Source organism: Aotus nancymaae, unplaced genomic scaffold (genome assembly GCF_030222135.1).
Source record: "Aotus nancymaae isolate 86718 unplaced genomic scaffold, 86718_ANA_hifiasm-v0.15.2.pri h1tg000062l, whole genome shotgun sequence".
NCBI classification, from domain to species: Eukaryota; Metazoa; Chordata; class Mammalia; order Primates; family Aotidae; genus Aotus; species Aotus nancymaae.
In genome coordinates this window covers 20715768-20735947 of record NW_026988476.1, presented here as the reverse complement: position 1 = coordinate 20735947, position 20180 = coordinate 20715768, and the positions used below count along the sequence as shown (strand labels likewise).

Below are 20180 nucleotides of genomic sequence, written 5' to 3'. Positions count from 1 at the left end.
TTGGGGCTACACTGAAATACTATTTTATGTTAGAATTTGTTTTCTTTTTTCTTTTTTCTTTTTTTTTTCAGACAGAGTCTTGCTGTTGTTACCCAGGCTGGAGTGCAGTGCTATTCTCCTACCTCAGCCTCCTGAACAGCTGGGATTACAGGCACCCGCCACCATACCCGGCTAATTTTTGTACTTTTAGTAGAGATAGGATTTTGCCATGTTGTCCAGGCTGGTCTCGAACTCCTGACCTCAGGTGATCCACCCGCCTCAGCCTCTCAAAGTGCTGGGATGATAGGTGTGAGCCACTGCACCCGGCCAGAATTTATGTTGTCTTTACTTGTTTTATAACATGCACAAGCATGATGCTGGATATCTTTCAAACTTACTTTGTTTCAAGTTTTGTGTCACTTTGAAATTCTAGTGACCATGATTTATGGGTACTTGTAGTGGAGTTTATTCAAACTTATTTTGTTGTTTGCATTGTACCAATTTTCACTGATAATTTTGCTTTGTACTATATATAGATTTATTATTGTGGTTTGCTTTTTAGTTACCAGTATTCACTGGAATACAATACTGATATTTGTATTTATGTTACCACGTTCCTGTTTTGTGTTTTATTGCCTGCAATGTATCTGTATTCACTGATACTAATTGGTTTCTTTTATGCTATATGATTTTATGTTTGTTTAGCTTCAGTAGAACATTACTGTATATCTAGAATGTATGAATCCTTGAGTTACTGAATAAAACAAAGTTTTCTTCTTATAAAACCACTTTAAAATCACTTTCAAAACGTGTATAAATTTCTCCCCCCCAAATATTCCTTTTACAATTGGAATAAGATACAACAGCGTGTTAATGCACCAGCAAGTATGGTAATTGTCATTAAAGTAACCAGCATATAAGCACACATGTGGATTAAAAATGTGTCTGAAGATGACATTAGCCATCTTTGTTCTCACTGGGACCAATGCTAGGTATTCCAATTTGGGATTCAGAAAATAAGAATATATTCATAACATACATAGGTGGTAAGCTCTTGCTAATATTAGTTGAACACAGTAAATACATGACCCAGAAAATCTGCAAACCAGTTCAAATCAATTTGCAGAGGTGTATTAATAAGCTTTGGCACTATAAGTGTTCAATTAATATATATGAATAGCTGATTCTGAATTATGTTCAGTAATTTTCTTCAGTAAGTTTTGCCACAAGGGTAAAATCTTGCAAGGACTTTAGGGGCTGGGTCAAACAATAATTGAGAATATGATGCATGCTTTATAAGATCTCCACAGGGCAGATGCACTAGTATAACGTTGCTGTATAAATTAACAAAGGAAGATATTTTCTCAGGATTTCCTGATTCTGTTACGTGATTAGAAACAAGCATTTGGCTATACATTCTGAAGTCTAACTGCAGCTGCTAAGGAAGCAGCTCCACATCTTACAATGTGGCTACCTGCCCATTCTACATATGGTACTATAATGCAAAGCAACCTCAAAAAAAAAGAAAGAAAGAAAGAACTCCTTGTTATTTAAAAAATTGTATTTGCTATGCTTGGGGAGATATTCAGTAAGCACCCAATAAGAGCTGGTTGAGTGTAGCATAAATGAATGTGATTCAGTGCCTTTAATATTTTTCATTTCCTTTGTAGGAAGCTCTTAAATTAATAGTGATTAAATATAATCATAGTATTATCATTTTTTAATAACACTAGAAATAGGTAAGATAATAATAATTGCAATTCTTTGAGGGACCATGAACAAATAGTTATTACAACAATGATTACTACTGACAATGAGCTAGGAAGTTATTTCTGTGTGTGAAAGAGTATATAAGAAACTATTATCAAAGAACAACTTTTGCACATTTGTTTGTTCAGAGACCTTTCTTCCCCAGAGGCAACCCCTGAGATGCCAGCCCTCTGGAGAACATCACAGTCAGCTGACAAGACATCCTCGATAGACATCACAGCTAATTATAAGATTCAGGGTGGGACAGAAAAATAATGCAGATAGCCGACTTTCAAAACTGCCTAAAGAACCACGGAGGCAAAGTACATTTCTGCATACAAGAGAGCTTTAGCAACAGTCTTGTAAGATATAAAAGTCTCATTAAAATGGAACTTTTATGGAAATTGAAGCTGCCTTTCACTTCTTTTTCTCCCAGGCAAGCCACTTTGGTAAACTCATAATTTATAGGTAGCTGTAAACCAATTGTGTAGGTCAAACAGTATATGCATAGAAGTGAATAAAATTTGATGGAGAACACATGTCTTAAAAAGTGAAATTCTGGCCAAGCATGGTGGCTCATGCCTGTAATTCAGTGTTTGAGGCCAGGAGTTCAAGACCAGCATGGCAACATAGTGAAATCCCCTATCTCTGCAAAAAATAAAAAAATAATAACTGTGCGTGGTGGCACCCTCCTTAGATCTAACTATTTGGGAGGCTGAAGCAGGAGGATTGTGTGAGCTCAATAGTTCAAGGCTGCAGTGAGCTATGATTGCACCACTGCACTCTAGCCTGAGAGACAGAGTGAGACCCCTTCTCTAAACAGATAAGAACTGGCTGAGTGTGGTGGCTCACACCTGTAATCCCAACACTTTGGGAGGTCAAGATAGGAGGACTGATTGAACCCAGAAGTTTGAGACCAGCTCTGGAGGCATAGCAAGACCTCACCTCTACAAAAAATTTAAAAAATAAATTAGCTGCACATGGTGGCATGTGCCTTTAGTCCTAGATACTTGAGAGACAGAGGCAAAAGGATCTCTGGAGCCCAGGGGTTCAAGGTTGCAGTGAGCTAGGATCACACCACTTCACTCCAGCCTAGGCCACAGAGTGAGACCCTGTCTCTAAAAATAAAAATAATAAGATTCTGCATTTGCATGATTTGTCTTAAACCTCTCTCCCTGAGCTTTCATTACAAAACATACCAGCTAATCTAAGAGCTGTAGCTGTATACTGCAGTAATGAAACAAGCCACAGTAATTTTTAGTTCCAATAAAAGATTGTTGTTGAAGGCCCACCCCTCTTCTGCCTGTGTATATCTCCCAACTCCAGAGAAGAAAGAGAAGCTTTCTCTTTATGTAAGAAGCCTTTCTTTATGTAATTTATTCAAAACACACTGAAGCCATTAGGTAATTGCACAATACTGAGGTCTGTGCATCCACTAGTGGGTTGGAATTCATAAGTGTGACAGTAAAATTATAGGAGCCTGTCATCCATATGTACTATGTGCTTACTGCTATCTATTCTGTTGTATAAAAGTAAGATAAAATGTGTATAAGCACCATGCTGATTAATGAGTGAGAAATTTGGTATTCTACTTATGGTACTAACTGCCAAAGTTAAATATAAGTATCTGAGAGTAAATGTCATGGGTACAGAGACAAAAATGATTTTTTTGCTTTTCAAATCTGCCAGTTTCATAAAACTGGATGCAAGTTACATTGTCCTTTCTTTAAAGTAATTTTAAATCCCCCTGACAACAGTTGTGCTGAAAAGCTTGTAATGTCACTGTCTCACTCCTGGCATGATTCAGAAAGGCCACAGTAAATTAAACAAATGTCTGGATTTAGTGGTGTATTCAACACTAGGCTTTCAAGTTAAAAAGTCGTGTCTTTGTACTATGTTGTATTAAGTACAAAGCATATCTCTACAGACCTGGTGGACATCTTTTGGGAAAGATTAACTTCCATTTCCCCAGACTCCTACATCTACTCCTGCTCTTGTTTGTTTGTTTAACAAGTCAAGCTGCTTTGGAATCATGTAACAATCAATCCTCTATTAAAGATATAACTATATCCTGTAAGTATACGCTATTTGAAAAACACTCTAGTACTTTTTTTTTTCCAAGACTGGTCCTCTTCCACATAAGATTTCATTTTTAGTGAAGTTTATAATAATTTAATTAAATTCTTTAGTAGCAGTTTTAAAGAGCATTTCTTTTGATTTCCGATTATATAATGTAATACAGATTTCCAATATGATAGACATCTGTTTTCCATTTTCATGTAGATAAGGAAAATGAAGCATAAAAACATTAAGGAGCACTTTTCAGTGCACAGAAATGAGAAGGTGAGGGTTACTGCCTCCTAGGTGAACTCAGGATCTGGCCTATTTTTGCAGGCAGCTATACATTCAGCACCCATAGAATCCCACCAAGTTCACCAAGGAGGAGCACCAGCTCAGGATGCCCATTCTCCTGACAATTTCTAATCATCAGCCTCCTATCAGAGGATAAACTAAATTATCAGCCATAAGCCCAGTAGATAAAATGACATTTTAAAAATCAGACTAAGTGATGCAAACATATTTATTAAAAGATACAAACCTTTCAGTTTTCCATCAAAGTTTGGATTGGTAGCTACTTTTAAGCCAGGATGAGGTAGCAGAAAACAGGAAATATTGGTGAAACAGGAATGGATGTGTTTTCTGACATTCTGTAGTTCTTCATGCTGGTTCCCTGAGACCTGCAGTAAATCATTCTGAAGTTTAAACTCCTTTCATCATGAATTATGCAAAGGAATTTGGTAGCATCTCATATTTGCTATGTCTATTTGGTCCCACAATGATAAAAATGACATGACAGGGCAGCTACCAAAGAAAGAAGAAAGTCTTGGGTGGGTTTGCCCACACAGATCCATGTCTAAGTATAGAAAACACACGCTGTCGTTATACTTAACAAGTGTCTACCCTGATGCTAACTCAAATGGCCCTTCCCATTTTTTAATACAAATTAGTGGGGTTTTACTCTGGCTAGTTCCCACAAATTCAAATTTTAATTCAAAGTACTCACAGGAGGCACAAAGAGATGATAGATATTCCTGCCTTCTTTTTAGTAGATACTCAAGACAGCATCCTATCACCTAGTAAGTATACATTTAAATTCTAGAATGGCATCTGAATAGTTGAGTGTTTACTTACAAGCTAAATCACCCTCACCTCCCCCTTTTTGTAAATACATATTTGATAGTTTTTAATATAGACAAACTATTATGACTGTAAACCTAATAAGAAGTTCAGAGATCCCAATTTTCAAGTAACTTTTTTGTAGATTTTGATCTGTCTCCCTAATTTCCCAGTAGCCATTTTCGGTGATAACTGCTCAGTGTAACATTTTGTACAGTATTGAACTAGCATGATGCAGAAAGTGGAAGGGCTTCTAATTTTACATTCTGTGTTCTAAGATTGACTCCAGGGATTTCGAAATTAGATATTTGTTACATTGGCTTTTAAAGTCCTATTAAAACCTGAATCTTGATATTTGCACTGTCAGTCTTGAAGTGACTTAATTCTTCAAAGTAAAAGCTTTATCTTTAGGAGTAAATTATTGTTTTATAGATGTAGATGAAGAATCTTCATCTGTGTCACTAATATTGATAACAAATGAAATTGTGGCTACTATCTATTCACCAAATGATCCAACAAAAATAATTCTAGATTATTATCAGTGAAATTTCATGCACCTAACCTTGAGGCGTTTTTCCAAGAATTTGGCGCCACCATCAGCTCCATATGAAAATTCGTATGGGAAACTCCAGTCTCGAACAAGAAATATCAGACTCTAAAAAATGATAAGAAAGAATTGATATGGGGACTTTAAGGTGCCTCCCTTTGCTTTTTCAGAAACCAGTTATAATATCATTGTCATTTGAATATCGTTCTTTTCCACATTGCTGAATTAAAAAGCAAACATAAAACCTTTGAAAGTATCTGAACAGCCTATCCACTATGAGATCATCCTACCTGCTTCCATTAAATGTGAACAGAAAGCTGCCTACAAAAAGCCAAGATGAATGCACCCCACTGAGAGATGACAGAGATGACTTCCAAACTGTCTGAATGGAGCTATGTCGCTATAATCAGATTTTGTGTAGAATATGTTCCTAGCAATCTTCCTTTCTGATGGTTATGGCTGAATATAGGCATAAGATATAATATCAGCTTTTCTTTTATAAAGAAATTGTTTTAATGTTTTTATAGAGATTATACATATGTAGGATCATCATAAAACGTTCAAACTAGATAGCAAAGTCCAAAGAGAAAATTTAAAAATGCACCCCAAATTCCATCTCCTGGATTTAACCATAGTTAATATTTGGTGAGCAGCATCGGTACATACACAAATGGAAGAGGGTTAAAAGGAAGAAAAAGGAGAAAAACAGTTTTATAAAAAGTGGAACTGTTTTGTATGTGGCATTTTAAATAATAAGTATTAAAATGTACTTGAAATTAACTGACTTAAAGGACATTTAAAATACTGCTGAATTTCAAGCAAATGATTTTTTACCACTAGACATTCTAATAAATTCACTTGAAGTTAAGGACAAAGATTTTAGAAAACATTGAGCTGGGAGTCATGTGTTTAACTTTTTATACCTTTGTTTGGAATATAGTCCACATATAGAAAACTGCACATTAAGCATAGAACTTAATGAATTTTCACAAACTGAACACATTGTTCACCCAGCACCTAGATCAAGAAACGGAGAATGTCCAGCACTCCACAAGCCCCTGCTCCTGCCACCCTCCAGTCATTACTCCTTGCTCAGGGGTAACCACGAGCCTGACTTCTAACAGCATCAGTTCATTTTGCCTGTTTTTATAATTTGCCTAAGTGGAATCATACATGATGTATTCTTTTGGTCTAGCTTCTGTCACTCAACATTATATTTGTGAGATTAATAATATTATTGCATAATTATTTATTATTCATAGTCATTACTGTACAATTTCCCATTATGTGAATAATTATTAATTCATTCTGTAGATGGGCATTTCAGTGTCTCTAGTTTTGGGCTGGCATGAATAGTGCTGCTATGAACATTCATGTGTCTTCTGGTCTTCTTTCTGTTTCTTCTTTCTTTTGCATTTATAAATAAAGCAGAATTACTGGGTAGAGAGTGTGCACATGTTCAGGATTGTCCATTTTCCAAAGTACCAATTTATAACCTTACCAGCAGTCTTACGGGGTTCCTGATGCTACACGTCCTTACCAATGCTTGCTATTCTCTGTCTTTTTCATTTTAAACCTTCTGGAGGGTGTGGTTTAGTAGCCCATTGTGTTTAATATGCATTTCCCTGAAGATTAGTGAAATTAAGTACTTTGTCCTATGTTTCTTGGCCTTTTGTGTTTATTGTCTTTTGTGAGAAGGCTGATCAGGTCTTTTGCCAATGCTTCCACTAGTTGTCTGTCTTTACTTATTAGTTTGGAGTCATGCTTTTTAAATATATGTTTCACCTTTAACTCCCTGCCGTGAGAAAATCAGCATTCTCAGACTTCCTTTTACCACTCCTCCCTTCCATCTACTTTTTACATTGAAAAAAAACCAAAAGCAGTTTATAAATGTTTAAGATATAATAAGCATTGAAAGACACCACAAATGCATATGGAAACTGTAAGACAATTTATATATGTACTATTGCTATATGCTCCCATATCATCCTAAACTTACCCTATTACACACTTCTACTAAAATTTGATGGACTTCTTTCAGTTGCAACTAATGAAATCCAATTCTAACAAGTTTAAGCAAAAAAGCAGAGAACTGGTTCCGTAATTGGAAAGGTCAGTGATGTAGGTGATTTCAGAACAATCTGGGACACTTAAATGACATCAAGGCTCTTTTTCTCTCTGAACAGTCCTCTACACGATTGCCAAGATGACCACGGAGATCCAGATTCGCATCCTGCTAGCTTAGCAACACCAGTGTGAGTCAGTTTTTCATGACAGCTATGTCAGGAAACTTCCAGGAATGGGCCCAATTTAATCATTTACCTAGTCCAGAAATAATCACTATGGTCAGAGGGATGGGATGGTCTGAATTGGCACCTGTATGTAACGGGTGAATGTCATCAGCTTCACCTGAACCAAAGGGAATTGGAAAGAGAAGTTCTATTGCTAGAAGGGGAACTAGATATAAAAAGAAATAGATTAACTCCAAACCATAATGTTATGGTGCATTATTTATAGGCTGTAAGGCTTCTGAAGGCAAAAACTGAATCTCTTTCTTGCTCATTATAGTATCCTTAGCATCTAGTACAGTGCTTGGCTGTACACGAGTCAGTGCTTAATACAGATTTGCTGAATAAATCATTTGCTCAGTTTTTAATTATCAGTTTCAAAATGTCCGGGTTTAAAATATTTACACTTTGCTCTGTACTTAAAATATTCAAAGTTGTTTGGCTTTAGTGTTATATTTAATTGGATTCACTGCATCAAAAATCCTTTCACTGTCAACTTCTCCATACCTGAGCTCTTATTTTGAATAAAATAAAAGTGGGCCAAATTTTGCCATATGGTTTTCCAAGAAGCACTATTAGGGATGCTGTATTTCCTGAGTACTCACATTCTTGACAATATCTTCCGTTGCTTTCATAGTTAATGAACAAGTTGGCAGAATATAAAAATTCTTGGAGTGACTTTCAAAACTTTGTCAATTATCATTCATCTGTCTTTTTCCATGGAATATTGCTATGAAAACTGTGTGGATCCTTTGTCCTTAAAAGTTCAATAACTTTACTAAGTGTATTCTCATATTGACTGGAATATATCACTTTTCCCTAGGGTAACAGTATGAAGAGTCAAGTTTTATTCAAGATAAGTTTTCTTCTACCATCTCTTTAAATATTTTTCCTCTATTACATCTATTGTTTCCTCATTTGTTTCATTTTCTATTTCAGGGGCTCTCATTATGCATATGTGGTAGAGATGCGGGTGGGAATCCAGGTTTTATGGGGCCTGAAGTTTACATAATCTGTGGGGCAGAGCGGGGCAGAGGAAAGCCTCTGTAAGAAAAAGAAAGCACAATTATGCTTGAAAGTTAATACTTACTTAGAATGCGGAATATAAATCACAAATTCAAAAAACTGGCAAGTATCACAAACAAAAAATTCCTTACTTAGAATGAGGAATATAAATTACAAATTCAAAAAACTGGCAAGTATCACAAACAAAAAAAATCCAGAAAAATAACTAACATAACTTTATAACAGTTTTTTTTCCCCAAAGGTGTTCCAAGTTCATTTCCTGCCTTAGACCTAAAATTGGGCATTTCTCTAAGAAGCACTGGTCTCTTTCAGTAGAATATAGTACTTCAAGATTATAATGCTGAAAGTGCTGCTGCATTGGTCAGTGTTTCTAGACCTTTACAAATGTGAGCACAGCTAGAATAAAATCATGTGTGTGTGTGTGGTGTGTATGATAAAATATCTCATAAATTCATACTGACACTTCCAATTCAAATTCAGGACTATAGAGTTTTCATTGAATGTCTATATGATATCTATATCTCCTTGTGCAAGAATCTTGAACCAAGAATCTGATTCTTTATGTATCATGGATGATTGAATTATGATATCCCATAATTACTCATTTTTTCAATGCTATAATACATACACAACAGCCACAGAGTAGCAGTACCAACATCACCATCAACTACTATGAATATTTAATGAATTTTTAAAAACAATTTGGCACATGCTCTCCTCATTCTCCTATTTTTTTAGTTTATCTATTTAAAGAAAATATACATTATATTCCCATATGATGTTCTCTCCCTTTCGTCCCTCATTTAGTCTAAGTTCCACAACTAAATACACATTTAATGATCATTCCCAGTCCTTATGTCATCTTTGCTGATCTGAAATTCATTCTTTAGTAGATTTTGCATTAAGGGTCATGGGAACAATATTCCTTAGATTGTTACATGTTGAGAATAGTTGTGGCCCTTTATACCTGGAAGTCAATTTTGCTGGATGTAAAAATCCTTGAATCACATCTTTTTTCCTTAAACAGGGTCACTTCTTACTGTGTGATTATGGGTCTTTCTTGTTTCACTAAGATGGAGCCTCTCCTCCCTCTTATTTTGTTTTGTAGATTCTTGTGGGGAGAGGAGAGATTCTTATAGAGAAAAGAATTAAAAATACCATATCCACCCTCTTGAAGTAGTCTGCTAACTTTAAATAGATGTCCATTTTTGCCACAAGTTTTGTCAAAATATAATAATTTGTACTTCGAACATTTCTTCCTAAAACATGTATTTTGAAAATAGACATTATCTGGGAAGTAGCTTTTGCAAAATAGAGGTTCATGAACTAGGATAAATGAAACCAAGTTTGTGGATTTGGCTGTATTTTGCATTTTTCTTAGGAGTTTTTAGTCTCATTTCTTGGTCTATTTCACTGGGCATCTTCCCAATTCAAAATGATGAGGACCATGTGTGGTACAGAAACAAATATAAAGTTTTTTTTTTTTTAATTAGCAATATATGAAGTAATCATGAAATTAATGGCAATGTTCCAACTCCCAGGTTTCCTGCCTGATATTCTCTCATCTAGTGATATGCTGGTAAACTGGCTCTCTGACAAAATGAAAGACAAAAGCCTTGATTTGTAGCATTTGCCAATTTCTGTGGTATTAAGTACACCCGTCATGGCTGATTTCAAGCTACCAAGGGTTTAATAACTGGTTTATATAATTCCTGAATATTTAATAATTGGTTCTCACGAATGGGGATAAGTACACCTACTGCCCCCGTCCCCTCCTTGGATAATTTATATGCTTTCCATTCATCATGTATGGATTTCTATGAAACTCAGTCTTATGTCAAAAGCCATGTTTTTCTGCACTGCAGAATCTTGATTTGCTCATGTATGCATACAGGTAGAGACAAAAACCAAGAATACAAATTAGCCTAATTTGTTTAGATAAAAACATATGAAACCACAAATGCTTTTTTAAATAAATTAAATTCAGTCAGGCAACTGAGTCAAATGATGGACCTATACTATACTCAGCCTACAAATGAAATAATCATCTATCTTTTGAAAATCATGATAAATTTTATTAGCTTCCCTTTGGAGACTATATCTTTCAGGAAATTATTCAAAAGGAGTATTATAGCATGACTAGGTAACAGTGAAAAACTGAAATAAATCAAAATGTTCAACAACTGGGAAATAGCTATACAAACTATGGCACATTAATGTAAAATATAGCTATTAATAAGTATGTGGAATATGAGCACATGCGTTGATTATGTCACTATAAAAAGCTTATATGAAATAAATGTTATTTGAAAAATAACAGTAAATTTATGTGCACATCCATTATTCCATGAAATTATTCCTACACTCACAGAAAAAGACTACATGTTCTAAAACCATATAGCCAGTAAACACCTGAACTGGTTTTTAATGTGTTTAATCAGTTTCTAATTTCAGTTTCAGTAAAAGTGAACACCAGAACTGGTTTTAAACCCAAAGTAAAAATTACTTCAATCAACAGCCCACACAAAAAGCCAACAGAGAGCCTCATTAGTTTAAAAGTCAGTTAAGTTGTCAAAGACTCACTTCGGAAAACTCACTGTGGCTGATTTCAATCCATTTTTCACCTCTATACCCAACACATTTAACAAAAGACGTATTCTCAGACTGATGTCGACCCATCTTGCTTCCATAACCCACAAAACTGCAAAACAAGTCCCGGAAGCTTGCTCAGTAAGACTATGGCTCACCAGCAGAGCTCTACTTCATTAAGCAATAAATGTAACTTTTTTAAAAAATCATATTTTGAGTGATGGTCTTATTCTTTGACAATTCTGGAAGTCTCATTGAACCTTTTTTTTTTTTTGAGACGAAGTCTCATTCTGTCTGTCGCCCAGGCTGGAGTGCAGTGGCGCAGTCTCGGCTCACTGCAACCTCCACCTCCCTGTCATTGAACCATTTTTTAACGCCCTCACTTGGCAGCATTCTCTGTGACTCTTAGACTAATAGGTGCATTCTCTTTCTGCCTTGTTCCCAAATTCCATTTGTTCTCCAATGTGCTTCCAGGTGAATCTGTCTCAACAACTATCTGAGTTCTGATTTGCTTCATTGAGCTCTTGTTGCTAAATTCATTTGTTATCCTAGGATTTTGTAACCATATAGGTCTTTATATAAGGTCATTAGTCCTAAGTCTTTGCATAGAGTAATTCAAGTTTTATTTTTGGAAGTGCATTCACTTGATAAATAACAAGACTTAGTTTTTGTATAACGTAATTAGACCTTTTGGTTTGAGGGCACACCATTCAGTGAATATTTTTGCCAGTAGCCTGCTTATTCTTTTGCTGCTTGCTTTACTTACTTTTATTTGACAATTTCTACAAAGTCTTGTCTCATGTGTTTTTGTTTTGTCTTGAATTGTTTTGTGTCACTGAATGAATATGAAAGTGCTCTATAAAGAACAGATGAAAGCATAGGCCTAAGAAGTCTTCAGTCCTATTCACGCTGCCCTAACGACTAATGGTTGGAAGTCTGGTAGGCTGGCAACCAATTTATGCAAAGTTAATTAATCAAATTTTGCCTCGGGCTCCCTACAAAACCTTCAAGAGGACACTCTCTGTCTTGTCAATACGTGAGTCACTTTGTATAGCACATAATACAAAATCAATAATTGCCAGATTATTGATCATACAATTCTGTCCCAGTCTCTGCCTGCTTAACTTCTCATATAACAGGTTTCTCTATATCAAAACTGCAACTTCCTCCTGGAAGAATTTCTGCTTCCTATTTGTATTAAACTGCAATCCTAATTTTTGTATCAATAATGTAAACATACTTTTAAAAAATGAGAATAACTGTGGCCATTATGGTGAACCTTGGACATGTAACAATAAGCAATACAGTTAAGAGGAGTTCTTTAAATATTGAGACAAAATACCAAACACTCATTAGTTAGCTTCTTTAAACAGTAAACTGAGGCCTCAAAACAAAATGCTCACTCCAAAATGCAGTCTCTCCATTTGACACTGTAACCTTCTGAAACCTGCCCTCCTTGCATCTCTTTCCACTCAGTTTTATTTTTACCACTCAATAGATCCCTTTAATTCCTTCTGCTCCTTCCCCTGACCTCCTAAACAAGCTGCTCTTTCCTCAGGAATTTTCACAGGAATGGAGGGGCACATTGCCCAAATCTACTTAAAACTGCTATATCAGAAGACTATTCTGCAGAAGTTGAATTAAACTCTGGTCTTGAGCTGAGTGTTAAGAAATTTCTTTTAGCCCAGAAAAACAAAAATTTGTTGCAGACTTGTTAGATATTTACTGTCTTGAACTATCAGCTCTGTTCCAACTAGTTCACTTAATTTTTAGACCCTCAGGTGGGAAAAAAATGGTTAAAAACAGTAGGATAAGAAAGAACAGGAGAATATTTAAATAACCTAGCTGTTCATTAAAACATAATGATAATATATTTTAACAATTTAGTGGCCTTTATGGGCAAGAAAAACAGAAATAACATTACGGAAGGCTATTTCATAAGACTTTCTCTTAAATATGAATTGGACGAAGATTCTAAATTATAAGTAAAATAAAGATAGGTCAATAGGAAACTTTAAATATTGGCTTCAGGAAACTTTCAGACATAAAATATGAATATGGAAGAAAAAACATGGAGCTCGGATATAAAATAATAGAAGAAAAAACACTGAATGAGAAATTGTCAATTTAGAAGTCTCTAGTGTAACACTGACTTTTCATAGGGCTTGGATAGTAGTGAAATAGAAATCAAAACAAATTTGTGGCCCTTCAGATAAAAACAAGACTGAAATATCCTCTGTTCTCTACCAATCAGGAACCTATAGATAGGGAAGTCTATAGATATTGCAGGCAGAAAATCCACTAGAATAACCAGTGTCCCAAAGCAGCTAAGAATATCTATAACATGTATGATTTTTTAAAAAATGAAGAATCTCTTTGCACAAACTCTCCAAGGATATAGGTGGAAAAATTAGAGACAAGCCAATAGGAGGCCAGATCAATTCCTTCCAAATTATCATAAACCTTTTTTTTTTTTTTGGTCTTAAAAAGAAAAGCCATGGCAAGTATTAAATCAAAACATCAAAGACTCAGTGCCTTTCATGGTCCATTGCTTGATCCAGTAACTAAGGCTTATCTTCCTTGCTAATTATTCAAATAAAACTTGCACAGTTATTACATACAGTCATGTTTAAATTAATGGGAAAATATTGTCATTCTCAATAAAAACTACAAGTCCTAAAGTAAAGAAGCTAATATAAAGAACCTAGTTATTTTATAGATAGATATGTTGATAAAGTAGCTCCTGCCAGATTTTTATACTTTAAATTCAAATGCTCATAGTGAGAAAAACAGGTAAGAAAATAACTGATGTCACTTAGAGAACTCTATACTATGTCTTAATATGAATTATACTTTCTCGGTGTGCTATATAGTTTAGAGCTGGCTGATTAGAGCTTGCAAAAAAACAGTTGTTAACTTTTGAGGAATTTTTGCAAGTTGGTTGACATCATGGTAGCTTGAAATTGGCCATGGTAAAAGTATTTACACCATAAAAATTAGCAAATAATGTGTATCAGGCTCACCTCCTTCCTCCTCCCCAGCTAGTTTTAAACATTTTACCAGCATACCACTGGTTAGGCTTGCACTTCAATATTGCTTTTAAACTGAATTCATTTAGCTTTTAATTCTCTCTTTTAAAGCATGGTTTTAAAATACACTAACACATTTTTGTTTGCTTGATTACAGCTTGATATAAATTTGTTTTTTAAATAATCAAGTTAATCTGTTAATTCAACTATTCATTTCCCCGGCTAACTGGCTTCACATTTGTTGTTTATTATAGGTCTTGTTTATTATTTATAATTGTACTCTATTTCAGAGTTAAGAATTCTTCTATTTTAAATTCGTTTAAATTAATTTTATCTATCTATTTATTTTTTTGAAACATGGTCTGACTCTGTTGCCAGGCTGGAGTACAGTGCTGCAATCATAGCTCACTGTCCAGCCTCAAACGCCCAGGCTCAAGTGATCCTCCCACATCAGTCCCCTGCAAATAGTTGGGACAACAGGCACGTAGTTCTTTGTGTGTGTGTGTGTTTCACTTTTTGTAGAGATAAGAGTCTCACTATGTTGCTTAGGCTCATCTCAAACTTCTGGGCTCCAAGCAATTTTCCTGCCTCTGCCTCCCAAAGTGCTGGAATTGCAGGCATGAGCCACCGCACCTGACCTTAGTTTAATTTTAATATAAAATTATTTTTAAATTTTCATTATCTCTCACCTTACTTTCTCAGGCAATGTTTAAAGTTTCCCCACAATTTTATCCAAATGAATAAAGCTGTTAACTTCTCAGAGATAAGAAGACAGAAGCGGTGACCTGCTAAAAAAAATTTGAAATTTCATTTAAAAATTATTTTACTTTGCAATTTTTCTCTATGCTTTTTCTAATTGAAATGTGTATTATTTAACTAATATATGTTTTGAGATTTGGATATATTTGCATTTTATCTTTTGTTTTTGTTTTGAATTTGGTTGCTTTAATCTGAAATAGTATAAAATGGCTTTGGATGCCACTTTTGCTACTTAATGAGCTTCTCATTTCAATTTTAGATAATTAGAGTTACAAATCCAAACATGTTTAGGAGTCATTGTTGACTCAGTCAGCGAAAACTTTTTTCTTTACACTGACATTTCATAATGCCAAGAGTTTACTAACTAGGGTAATCTCTTAAAGTTTCTTTCCATTGTTTGTTTTCAACTCATTAAGTTTTTTTGTTTGTTTGTTTGTTTTTGATGTTGTTTTACCAAAAGCAGTAACTTTATCAATCTTTATCTATCTGACATCTATTTTATCAGAGCATTGATTGGTCTTTTCCAGTTTTAGTGTGTCTGGCAAAGTGTAAGGAGCAGAGACATCTGCTGGTAAGACCTAAAGTCCCTTTCTATAATTTACAATGGAGTTCCCTGCTCTAGTTTGCCAATGGTTCTGAGTAACAAGTTAGAAAAGAAGAAAATCAAATAATAGCCTAATTACCATACAACACTTCAACTATCAACCTAACAAATGATTTTTTTTTAAAAAAAGACAACAGAATCTAGTAATACTGTAAATCATATAGAAGACTGCAAGACTGGTTTTATTCTACCTCACCTCCTCCCTGCACCAGGTTCCTGAGCCCTCAGGGGAGAATTCATATTCTTCATCACAGTACACATTATCTCTCCATGTTAAGAACCCTTACTTGCTTTATTTCATCATATTTTTCCCGGATCCTCACTCCTGTTTCCCAACTATTCATTCCCACTCACACTCACTTTAATATATATTGTGTATATACAGTATTTTAAATATTCATAAAACATATCATGTTATAAATCTTATACTTTTTTTCTGCTTACTTCAGTACAAATTTTAATACTCTATTCATGCTACTCTATGAACTTTTGGCTCACTGCCTTTAGATGTTGCAAAGTATTATAGATTATGCTTTTCCCCGTATTTTTATGCATCCATTCTTCTAGTGATGGACACCTAAGTTGTCTCCAACTTCCTACTACTATTACTCTATCAATAAATATCCTTATATATTTCCTGTGCTCCATGGAATGGCTGCTCCAATCTGCACTTTCAACAACAGGGCCTGAGTGTTCACATTTACCCAAATCCTAGCTTTCATTGGGTATCAACTCCATGTTCTATTTGTTGCCTATTTAATGAGCGTAAAGTGGCATTTCATTGTTGTTTTAATATTTGCCTTGTTATCAATGAAACTTGACATCCCTTCAAAAATGTATTAGCCATTCAGGTTTGCTTTCTATGAGTTGTCTATTAATATCCTTTGCCTGTTTTCTATATGGGAATCTGGTCTTAGTTATTTGTAAAAGTTTCCTGTATGTTCTGCATAGTAATCTTTTGTTGACTTTGACATTGTCAATATTTTCTACCAAGCTGTTCGCTTTGATTATAAAGTCTTTTGATAAATAGAATACTTAATTTTGATGTAATATGCATCAATTTTTTACTACATGGTTTATTTTGGAGTGTCCAATAAATGTTTCTTCACCTCAGTTCAGAAAAATGTTCTCCAGCACTTTCTTCTATTAGCTTTATAGTTTTAACTTTCATATTTAATTCTTTGATCCATCTGGAGATGACTTCTATTATGGCATTTAGTAAAAATCCAGCTCTTTCTTTGAATAGTGAACTCGTTTTTCCAAATCCCACTATTAACCCATTTATTTCTCACCAGTTTATGATGCCACCTCTATTGACTATCAGGCTCCCATATATACATGAGTGTATTTAAACTGTTTAGTTCCACTGAGCTTTGCTCTTGCATCTGTGCAGGACCTCACCATTTTCATTGCTATGACTTTTTAGTGTGTATTGAGCCCTCTAATTTAGATCTTCTTCTTAAAAACTGACTTAAGACTGGGTGTGGTGGCTCACGTCTATAATCCCAGAACTTTGGGAGGCTGAGGCAGGTGGATCACCTGAGGTCAGGAGTTTCAGACCAGCCTGGCCAACATGGTGAAACCCTGTCTCTACTAAAAATACAAAAAAATTAGCTGGGTGTGGTGGCGCATACCTGTAATCCCAGCTACTCAGGAGGCTGAGGCAGGAGAATCACTTGAACCTGGGAGGCAGAGGTTGCAGTGAGACAAGATTGTGCCATTGCATTCCAGCCTGGGCAACAAGAGTGAGGCTCCATCTCAAAAATAAAAACAAAAACAAAAACTGACTTAAATCAAAAAGAGACTTAATTCTTCCATATGAGTTGTAGAAAATATACAAAAAAAATCCTGTTGTAATTTCAATTATAATTGCACTGAGTTTGACTAATTTGTTGAGAATTCTCTACAACATTAAATCATACTATCTGTGATAATATTACATCTCTTGCTTTATACAACATTTTCTTTACAGTTTTTCATAGACCTTTGAATTTTTCTCCAGAAAGGTCTTTGTATTTTGGTGGCTAATTATGGAAGATTTTTGTTGTTTTGCTATTGTGAATGGCATATATATTTTAAAACATATTTGCTAGTTGTAATTGCTGGTTTTAAGAAATGCTATTGATTTTTTAAGATTTAAAAATGTTGTTATATAATATGATACCTACAAAAGAAGGTATACTATGATACCTCCTTTCCTAATTGAATACCCTTTATTTCTTTCTGTTGCCTGATTGCCCTGGCCAGAACTTCCAATACTGTGTTGAATAGGAGTGGTGAGAGAGGGTATCCTTGTCTTGTGCTGGTTTTCAAAGGTAATGCTTCCAGTTTTTGCCCATTCAGTATGATATTGGCTGTGGGTTTGTCATAAATAGCACTTATTATTTTGAGATACATTCCATCGATACCTAGTTTATTGAGAATTTTTAGCATGAAAGGCTGCTGAATTTTGTCGAAGGCCTTTTCTGCATCTATTGAGATAATCAGGTTGTTTTTGTCATTGGTTCTGTTTATGTAATGGATTACATTTATTGATTTGCATATGTTGAACCAGTCTTGCATCCCAGGTTGACCTGCTAATGGTGGATTAGCTTTTTGATGTGCTGCTGGATTCTGTTTGCCAGTATTTTATTGAGGATTTTCACATTGATGTTCATCAGGGATACTGGCCTGAAATTTTCTTTTTTAGTTGTGTTTCTGCCAGCTTTTGGTATCAGGATGATGCTGGCCTCATAAAATGAGTTAGGAAGGATTCCCTCTTTTTCTATTGTTTGGAATAGTTTCAGAAGGAATGGTACCAGCTCCTCTTTGTACCTCTGGTAGAATTTGGCTGTAAATCCATCTGGTCCTAGACTTTTTTGGTTGGTAGGCTATTAACTGCTGCCTGAATTTCAGAACTTGTTATTGGTCTATTTGGGGATTTGACTTCTTCCTGGTTTAGTCTTGGGAGGGTGTATGTGTCTAGGAATTTATCCGTTTCTTCTAAATTTTCTAGCTTATTTGCATAGGGGTGTTTATAGTATTCTCTGATGGTAGTTTGTATTTCTGTGGGATCAGTGGTGATATCCCCTTTATCATTTTTTATTGCATCTATTTGATTCTTCTCTCTTTTCTTATTAGTCTGGCTAGTGGTCTATCTATTTTGTTGATCTTTTCAAAAAACCACCTCCTGGATTCACTGATTTTTTGAAGGGTTTTTCGTGTCTCTATCTCCTTCAGTTCTGCTCTGATCTTAGTTATTTCTTATCTTCTGCTAGCTTTTTAATTTGTTTGCTCTTGCTTCTCTAGTTCTTTTAATTATGATGTTAGGTGTTGACTTTAGATATTTCCTGTTTTCTCTCTTGGACATTTAGTGCTATAAATTTCCCTCTACACACTGCCTTAAATGTGTCCCAGATATTCTGGTACATTGTGTCTTTGTTCTCATTGGTTTCAAATGACTTATTTATTTCTGCCTTAATTTAGTTATTTACCCAGTAGTCATTCAGGAGCAGGTTGTTCACTTTAGTAGTTATACGGTTCTGAGTTAGTTTCTTAATCCTGAGTTCTAATTTGATTGCACTGTGGTCTGAGAGACTGTTTGTTATTATTTCCATTCTTTTGCATTTGCTGAAGAATGTTTTACTTCCAATTATGTCGTCAATTTTAGAATAAGTGCAATGTGGTGCTGAGAAGAACGTATATTCTGTTGATTTGGGGTGGAGATTTCTGTAGATGTCTATTAAGTCCACTTAGTCCAGAGTCGAGTTCAAGTCCTGGATATCTTTGTTAATTTTCTGTCTCGTTGATCTGTCTAATATTAACAGTATGGTGTTAAAGTCTCCCACTATTATTGTGTGGGAGTCTAAATCTCTTTGTAGGTCTCTAAGAACTTACTATGAATCTGGGTGCTCCTTTATTGGGTGCATACATATTTAGGATAGTTATCTCTTCTTGTTGCATTGATTCCTTACTAGTATGTAATGCCCTTCTTTGTCTCTTTTGATCTTTATTGGTTTAAAGTCTGTTTTATCAGAGACTGGGATTGCAACCCGATTTTTTTTGCCTTCCATTTGCTTGGTAAATATTCCTCCATCCCATTATTTTGAGCCTATTTGTGTCTTTGCACATGAAATGGGCTTCCTGAATGCAGCATGCTGAAGGGTCTTGACTCTACCCAATTTGCCAGTCTGTTTCTTTTAATTGGGGCATTTAGCCCGTTTACATTTAATGTTAATATTGTTATGTGTGAATTTGATCCTGCCATTATGATGCTAGTTGGTGATTTTGCCTGTTAGTTGATGGCAGTTTCTTCATAGCAATGACAGTCTTTATAGTTTGGTATGGTATGTTTTTGCAGTGGCTGGTACGTGGAAAGTGCCCTTTCCATGTTTAGTGCTTCCTTCAGGAGCTCTTATAAGGCAGGCCTGGTGGTGAGAAAATCTCTCAGCATT

At 35.1% G+C, this 20180-nt stretch overlaps 1 protein-coding gene across 3 annotated transcripts in view; it reads right to left on the bottom strand.

Moving 5' to 3' along the window:
* ATL1 (atlastin GTPase 1) overlaps nt 1-20180 on the bottom strand; it is a 104253-nt gene that overhangs the window by 12347 nt on the left and 71726 nt on the right. For all 3 annotated transcript variants that reach the window (XM_064365860.1, XM_064365861.1, XM_064365859.1), the window contains 2 exons: nt 5468-5560; nt 4328-4466 (listed from right to left, as the gene is read on the bottom strand). In XM_064365860.1, the coding sequence (XP_064221930.1) occupies nt 4328-4466; nt 5468-5560 (232 nt within the window). The remainder of the gene's footprint in view (nt 1-4327; nt 4467-5467; nt 5561-20180) is intronic.